Source organism: Sesamum indicum, linkage group LG11, assembly GCF_000512975.1.
Source record: "Sesamum indicum cultivar Zhongzhi No. 13 linkage group LG11, S_indicum_v1.0, whole genome shotgun sequence".
In the NCBI taxonomy this organism is placed as follows: domain Eukaryota; kingdom Viridiplantae; phylum Streptophyta; class Magnoliopsida; order Lamiales; family Pedaliaceae; genus Sesamum; species Sesamum indicum.
The window spans coordinates 6,523,762-6,532,843 of NC_026155.1; the positions used below are offsets into that span (position 1 = coordinate 6,523,762).

The 9,082-nt window shown below is 36.0% G+C and overlaps 1 protein-coding gene across 1 annotated transcript; it reads right to left on the reverse strand.

Moving 5' to 3' along the window:
• Positions 202-1,948, reverse strand: LOC105173428 (F-box protein CPR30). Its single transcript, XM_011095158.2, has one exon. It carries the CDS (start codon positions 1,855-1,857, stop codon positions 691-693), a length of 1,167 nt encoding a protein of 388 aa, XP_011093460.1. The 5' UTR covers positions 1,858-1,948; the 3' UTR covers positions 202-690.

Below are 9,082 nucleotides of genomic sequence, written 5' to 3' on the forward strand. Positions count from 1 at the left end.
GTTTTAAAAAATTGAATGAAGTTTACTTTTTTTTTAAGACCTAATTTTTTTAAAAAATCTTATAAGGTCTGAAAAGAAATTGTCAAATTTCTTACCTCTCCTTCAGTAATTTCTTTTCCTTTGTCTTTTACCTCATTCTATTAAGCCAATTCACAACACAACTGAACTCATTTTCATCATAAAAGAAATAGAGCATCCACAAAAATAAAGATTGAAGAACAATGCATAAAAATCTTGTAATGTCAAGATCAATTCAAACCTGATTCAAGCACAACCAAATGAATTAGATAGGTTAAGAATAAAGGCATTGGCTTAGCTTGTTTTACTTCATTCCACTAATTGATTCTTGTTTGCAGTACTCTTCATCCTAAATAATACAACAGCCATCTTCAAGACTCAAACTCCTCTAATGCATCTCCACCTGCGCCACCATGTCCATTCAGCAAGAGCAGGCTTTCGACATAGCAACCGACAAGGAACGAGCCTGCAATAGTCTCTTGATTATAGGCAGCTAACTCAAGCCCCTGTAAGGCCACTAAAGCTTCGCCACTCTTCCAAAATGCAACTACATCTTCTATCCAATCCAACACATCAATCCTAATTCATGAGTTACAGAGAATTCTTGGCTCAGCTTCATTCCACCAACTGATTCTTGTTTGCAGTACTCTTCACCCCACAAGCTTATACATCCTAAACAATACAACAGCCATCTTCAAGACTCAAATCCTCAAATGGATCAACATTTGCTCCACCATGTCCTCTCATCAAGAGCAGGCTTTCCACATAATTATCGACATAGAATGAGCGTGTAGTCCCGTAGATTCCAAGCTCCTTAGTCTGCTTAGTCTCTTGATTATAGGCAGCCAACTCAAGCCCCTGCAAAGCCACCAAAGCTTCACCATTCTTCCAAAATGCAACTACTTTTTCTATCCCATTGAACAAATCAATCCTATATAACTTAGTCCATGACTCTTCCGCACCGTACTCCTTCATCATCCAAACATCACATGACTCATTGCCAGCCTCTCTATAGTATTTGAGCACTCCAAGCGATTCCCCTATCAAGGAAATACACAAGTTCGTCACGGGTTCCCTCGCCAACTCAGTTGGCAACTTCATTTCGTCGAAAACTTCATCACCAACCCGAAATGCCAGAATTGAACTACGGGTACTGTCATCATTGGTAGATTCATAGGCGATCCAATGCACAACCCCGTTCAAGAAAGTTTGGCACCACATGAATTCAAGAACTTGAAGCCTAACGTCAACTCTCCTAACCCTTCGCCACCTCCCTGTCTTAAGGGAAAACACCTCAATCTGCGGGGGAAGAATAAAGCCAAAATCGTCGAGTTTCCTACAGTAAACCAACCTCACAACTTTGTAATCATGAGCAGCAACTCCAAATCCCAACACAAAAATGTGTGGTGCTGTCGGATTAATAGTGGGCTTGGGTAAAATCACATGATTTCTAACAGAAGGGTTCCATAAAATAACGGGCTGCGACGGATTCGCGAAGAAATCATCGGACAAGCACACGAGGCCATCGCAAGAGCCCACTATTCTGAAATACCCAATCTGGGATTTGAAAGGAAACCCGAGTTCTGACGAAGATTTCACAGCAAAAGGTCCGCCTTCAGCGACTTCAAGTAGCGAATAGCGTTCTCGCTTGTCGTGTTTATCGTAACGCCTGGCGAGAAGGGTGTGATTTCTAGTGTTTGAGAGGTGCGAAGAGATGAAGCTGGGGCTTGTTATAAGGGCGTGCCATGACTTGCAGACGGCGGTGAAGCGGATTAAGGATTTGACGGGCAGCCTTAGGAGGATTTCGATCAGGAGCTCCGTGGGGAAGTAGTCCGCCATTGTTTTCCTCTGGGATTAGAGAGAGGAAAACCCTATCAAAGAAGCAATTGATAGTAGACAGTAAACACAAAATGCTCGCCCACCAGTCCAAGAGTAGTCGCAACTGGACCTGATCTCACCCCTTTTAAGGGTTTCTTTTTACCAAATACCGAACCGTTCGGTCGGTAAAATATAATAAAATTCGATCCGGTTTGAATTTTTGTTGAATTAATTAATTTTTTTAAAAGAAGAGTCTTGTAAATCATTTTAGTTTAGTTTTGAAATTTTAAGTTATTAACTTATTACTTAATACTTATTAATCTAAATACTTAATCAGTTTATTTTTCTCATTTGTTAAAAAATTGCAATAATTTTTCAAATTTTGGGAAATAGATTATTAATTATAGTGCAAATATAATTGTATCTTGCATATTGCATTCGGAAATAATTGGTTGATTTAATTTTAAATTTGAAAAATATGTTTGGCATAAATAAAATTCAGTTCCAGAAAATATTAAAGCCTTTTTTAATACATAAAAATTCAACTTTATTTTCTTAGAATGAGGCATAGAATTCAGCAAATAGAGGAAAAATCTATGTAATTGAACCACACTCGATACATATTTCATAACTTATTTTGTATTTGTTGGGATTTCACCTCATAGTGATGAGTCCAAAAAGAAACAACTAAATTCAATTTATTACAATAATTAGAGTTATAACCATAGTAACATCAAAATAAAGTGGAAACATAAAAATCAGAATAAAATCAAAGAGGCTCAGGAAGCCAAGATCAGGGGAAACGAAGCACACAGCTTCATCCCCGACAACCCATCACTGTTTGCACCAAACCCACCAGGGGATGTGACCACAAAGGTCCTATACCAACTATAGTCTGAACCACTCAGGTTCTCACCAAAAAATCGAACCACTCACAAAGAGAGAAGGGGAAGACAATACCCGTGTTTCTTCCTTACCTTTTTCTAATTCTAATCTTTTTTCTTCTTTACAAGCAATATAAATAGAGAAGAAGAATCGAAGATGAGATAGAGGCAGATGGCGATTTGCAAGAAATCGAGGGATGAGAAACGAGGAGACATGAGAGAGAGAAGAGAGAGAGAGAGATCGGCTCACTTGATAAAATGAGGGGGAAGGAGAATAAATTTAGGGTTAGGGCTTTTAAGAAATCCGGTTAGGGACGGGTCGGGTAGGGTCAGGGCTTGGGTTTGGGCCATCAGGTGGTGGGTCGGGCTTCAGAGCCTACCAATAAAAATTGGTCCTGGGTCAAAATCCAACAAATTCCCCCTCGGATCAAGACCCAAAAGGGAATCTAGTCCAAGAATTGATGTGGCAATCATCATCGCGATTTATACCTGCAAAACAAAGATGTTAGCACCACGATTCGAAAGATAATAATGCAATCACTAAGCACAACATAGCACACAATAATTAGCACTAAGCATATATTACATATGCATACAGCAAATAACACTAAATTATTTTTGAACCAAGCAAATAGCGATGCTATAAACCCATGGCCACCAAGGCTAAGTCTAACAGCCACCTAGGCACATTCAGCCACTTAGGCTCGACCACCAACATAGGCTCAACAAGCCACTTAGGCACGAATCATAAAGACATTCAATCATATAAGTTCAACCACAAACAGCCAACAAGGCCAAGTCACAAAGACATACTGACACAAAGGCTAAACCACCACCAATGCAAAGTCATAAAGACTTACATCATCCACGAAGAGACATCCTTAATTGACTAAGCATTAATATTACACACAACAGAATGCACATAGCGATCGTTTGCACAAATCCAAAAATCATTCTTCAATAATAATGTACTTAGCAAAAAATTGCACATAGCATTTACAAAGCGGAAAAAAAAAAATAAGGATTCCCAGGCTAAATCTCAACCAAATACCTGCGACCTTAGGGATTCGGCCAAGTGAAGGATTAGCGGGGGATTAAACCTTGATTTAACAATAAGTTTAACAGTATATAATCAACTAGATTATAACAATATTTCAACAAATGCACTTAGCAGTTTTAAGAATACAAACAGCTGTAAATAAGAGTGCTCGAAGTAGATTTCCCAAACTATTTCGCACAAAGTAGAGATAATAATTTCAGAAAAATTTTCACATCAACCAAATAAATCTAAGAGAATAATACTATACCAGAAATTTTGCACAAAGCAAAAACAGTACTCGAGATAGACTTTAGCATATATCATCATAAATATGCAGATAAAATGTGGCATTTTCAGTTAAATATTTTCAGCAAATATTAACAGAAAAATTATCAATAGTAACAAAAAAGTTGCAGAAAAATAAAAGAGGAGAGGTTTAGAGGTTACCGCCACCGAGGAAAATCAGAACTGTGTGGCTCTGATACCACTGTTGAGATTTCACCCCATAGTGATGAGCCCAAAAGAAACAAGCAAATTCAACTTATTACAATAATCAGAGTTATAACCATAATAACATTAAAATAAAGCGAAAACATAAAAATTAGAATAAAATCAAAGAGGATCAGGGAGCCAAGATCAGGGGGAACGTAGCACACAGTCTCATCGCCGACAACCCACCACTAGTTGCACCAAACCCACTAAGGGATGCGACCATAAAAGTCCCAAACCAACTACAGTTTGAACCACTCAGGTTCTCACCAAAAAATCGAACCACTCACAAAGAGAGAAGGGGAAGACAATACCAGTGTTTCTTCCTTACCTTTTTCTAATTCTAATCCTTTTTCTTCTTCTTTACAAGCAATATAAATAGAGAAGTAGAATTGAAGATGAGAGAGAGGCAGACGACGATTTGCATGGAACCGAGGGAGAAGAGATGAGAAACGAGGAGGCATGAGAGAGAGATCGACTGACTTGATAAAATGAGGGGGAAGGATAAATAAATTTAGGGCTAGGCCTTTTAAGAAATCGGGTTAGGGACGGGTCGGGTAGGGTTTGGGCCATCAGGTGGTGGGTCGGGCTTCAGAGCCTACCAATAAAAATTGGTCTTGGGCCAAAATCCAACAAATTTTCCCTCGGACCAGGACCCAAAAGGGAACCTAGTCCAAGAACTGATCTGGCAATCATCATCGCGATTTATACATGCAAAACAAAGATGTTAGCACTACGATTCGAAAGATAATAATGCAATCACTAAGCACAACATAACACAGAACAATTAGCACTAAGCATATATTACATATGCACACAGCAATTAGCACTAAGCATATATTACATATGCATACAACAAATAACACTAAATTATTTTTGGACCAAGCAAATAGCGACGCTATAAACCCATGGCCACGAAGGCACGAATCATAAAGACATTCAACCACAAAGACTCTCAGCCAACAAGGCCAAGTCACAAAGACATACTGACACAAAGGCTAAACCACCACCAAGGCAAAGTCATAAAGACTTACATCATCCACGAAGGGACATCCTTATGCACTAAGCATTGATATTACACACAACAGAATGCACATAGCGATCGTTTGCACAAAGTCAAAAATTATTCTTCAATAATAATGTACTTAGCAAAAAATTGCACATAGCATTCACAAAAGGGGGCAAAAAAAAAAAAACAAAACAAGGATTTCCAGGTCAAATCTCAACCAGATACCTGCGACCTTAGGGATCCGGCCAAGTGAGGGATTAGCGGGGGATTAAACCTCGATTTAACAATAAGTTTAACAGTGTATAATCAACCATATTATAACAATATTTCAACAAATGCACTTAGCAATTTTAAGAATGCACAAAACTATTAATAAGAGTGCTCGAAGTAGATTTCCCAAACTATTTCGCACAAAGCAGAGATAATAATTTCAGAAAAATTTTCACATCAAGCAAATAAATCTAAGAGAATAATACTAACCAGAAATTTTGCACAAAACAAAAACAGTACTCGAGATAGACTTTAGCATATATCATCATAAATATGCAGATAAAATGTGGCATTTTCAGTTAAATATTTTCAGCAAATATTAACAGAAAAATTATCAATAGTAATGAAAAATTTGCAGAAAAATAAAAGAGGAGAAGTTTAGAGGTTACCGCCACCGAGGAAAATCAAAACCGTGTGGCTCTGATACCACTGTTGAGATTTCACCCCATAGTGATGAACCCAAAAAGAAACAAACAAATTCAACTTATTACAATAATCAGAGTTATAACCATAATAACATTAAAATAAAGCGAAAACATAAAAATCAGAATAAAATCAAAGAGGCTCAGGAAGCCAAGATCAGGGGGAACGAAGCACACAGTCTCATCGACGACAACCCACCACTAGCTGCACCAAACCCACCAAGGGATGCGACCACAAAAGTCCCAAACCAACTACAGTTTGAACCACTCAGGTTCTCACCAAAAAATTCAACCACTCACAAAGAGAGAAGGGGAAGACAATACCAGTGTTTCTTCCTTACCTTTTTCTAATTCTATTCTTTTTTCTTCTTCTTACAAGCAATATAAATAGAGAAGAAGAATTGAAGATGAGAGAGAGGCAGACGGCGATTTGCAAGAAACCGAGAGAGAAGAGATGAGAAACGAGGAGACATGAGAGAGAGATCGGCTGACTTGATAAAATGAGGGGGAAGGAGAAATATATTTGCAGCTAGGGCTTTTAAGAAATCGGGTTAGGAGACGGGTCGGGTAGGGTTTGGGTTTGGGTTTGAGCCATCATGTGGTGGGTTGGGCTTCAGAGCCTACCAATAAAAATTGGTCCTGGGCCAAAATCCAACAGTATTAAATTTATTTAATTTAAATAATATATAATATACATAAAATGAATAATGGATTAGAATTGATAAAATAAGTTAATTTTAAATATACATGAACAAAAAATTGCTGATAGAAAATTAACTTTAAAGAGATTATTGAAAAATAAGTATACTTGAGGATATTTTAGTCCACATACATTTTGCTAACCAATAGTTGTTACTGTAAGGGCAAGATTGGTATGTAGGAATTCAACTAAGGGTTTGTTTGATTGGGGGGAAAAGTGAATGTGTATGAAAAGTGAAAATAAAAATGGATGTATAAGAATAAGTTTTGATGTTGGTTAGCGGAAATAGATGGAGGAGAATATATAGAAAACATCTCCGACGTCCAATTTTGTTTTTATTCAAAATTGAATGGAAAAGTGAACGTATAAGGTCAAAAAGACAAAAAAATATATATTTTATCTTTATTTACTGTATTACCTATATACGTAGTTCTCCTCCAATTTTTTTCTCATTCCCGCTCATAATATCCATACAAATTTTTGAAAAAGGATAACTAAATTACCAACAAAAGTGCTCATATTTGAATTTATTTTTTTTATTTGATGGCATTAGTAGTAATTTTATTTTATTTAAATTGAATAGTTTAGAATAAATGAATAATGCTCATTTGTTAAGAATCTTTTTACTAATAAAAATATTTCTGTTCTTGTATGATTGATAAAAAATACTCTTGTTCTTGTTTCATAATTTTTTTTAACTTTTTTATACTAACTTATTTTTATTTTTTAATACAAACTAAAACATAGTTAATCAGAAAAATTATAAAATTAGTCTTTTTTTCTCAACCTATTTTTCTTTTATCAAACATGGAAAAGTATTTGAGATTCATTCATATTCCAATCATACCAAATAACTTGAAAAAGAAAAAAAAAACTATTATTCTTTCCCTCCCTCTCCTTCTTTCACTTCCCTTCCCGTTTCACTTCTCATTTCCTCTCGCTTGAACCAAACAAATAGTGAGAATAGAATTTAGAAATGGGATAAAAATACGAAAGAAATCACATTTGAATAGCATTATGATGATTGGTATACATAACAAATTAAAAGATAATAGAATTATTATTTCCTTAATTTGATTCTATTCACACAATTTATGATTAGAAAATAACATTAGTAATGGAATTAATGAATTTACTTTTATGTTACATTAGCAACGAATTTCACTTTTTTGCGTTGAATATCGGAATTTTTTCTTGTAGTGGAATGAATTTACTTATTCATATTTTATTGAATACATTGGATGCAAAATATAGATAATATCATTTTGTCAATTTATTTATTTTTATTTGAACAACCAAATGGACTAATCTATTTAATCATAATGGATCTACAATTACTTCTTCAATACTCCGTGAAAGAAATATTTTGAATTAATAAAATTAATTAAATATCAATCTAATATCAATTTTTAATTACCATGCCTATATAATTACTTCTCAATACTATGTACAAGAAGTACTTAAGTTTAATAGCAATTAGAATTAAAAAAACGAATACAAGGGGGAAAAAGAAGAGCGTTTATTTCCAACATATTGAGAATAACTGATACCATATTGGAGGATAGAATGACTTATCCCTTATTTAAGGAAATGAGAATTTCCTTGGGAATAAGTATTCCCAAACTTAAAACATACCAATCATAAATGTACAAACAAAATTAGGAATGTCCCGCTCCATTCTTATATATCAATGATTCCCTAAGTCCCTCTCATTTAATTTATAGTATTAATAATTGAAGCACACTCGATGTATATATATATATATATATATATATGATATCCCTAAATTTATTGGTCAAGCATACAAACTAGGCATACTAATCCAACCAACTAACATCCCAACTGGCCCATCAACAGGATGGATAAGGGCCCACCAACAGGACGAATAAAGCCAATCAGCAGAGAAGAAAGACTCACAAGCTTATTTGTTCCTTTACTGAACTGGCAAGTCCAAAAAATAAGCTCATTTCAGCCGGACACGTCATCATATAGTTGGGAAGACACGTCATATAGCTTGTCAACACCTTTGTACATCTCACCCTAAAATATCTCAAAGTGGTTCTAGGTAAACCAGTGATAAACCGGCTGAAAAATCTACAAATAACTAACTCATAGATTTATAGGCAGATTTGGCATGTTTTAGTCCAGATTTGGCAGGTTTCAGAGCAAAACCTGGGGAGTTGTTGGGATAAATCCAGTGGCAATGGGTAGCTACATGAATCACTTTGCACATAGGTCGCACGGGAGATCGCAGGTCGTTGGGGAAAAAAGGCCTTAAGAAGGTCGCCAAGTAATAAGGTCGCAGGTCGCACGTGGCATATTGTGGCTTGATGACGTCTCAAATCGGGCCCCATAAACCCGAATCCGACCCGTATTATCCACCGGACAGGTGTCCAAAGAAGAAAGGGCTGAGTCATTACATGGGCATACCCG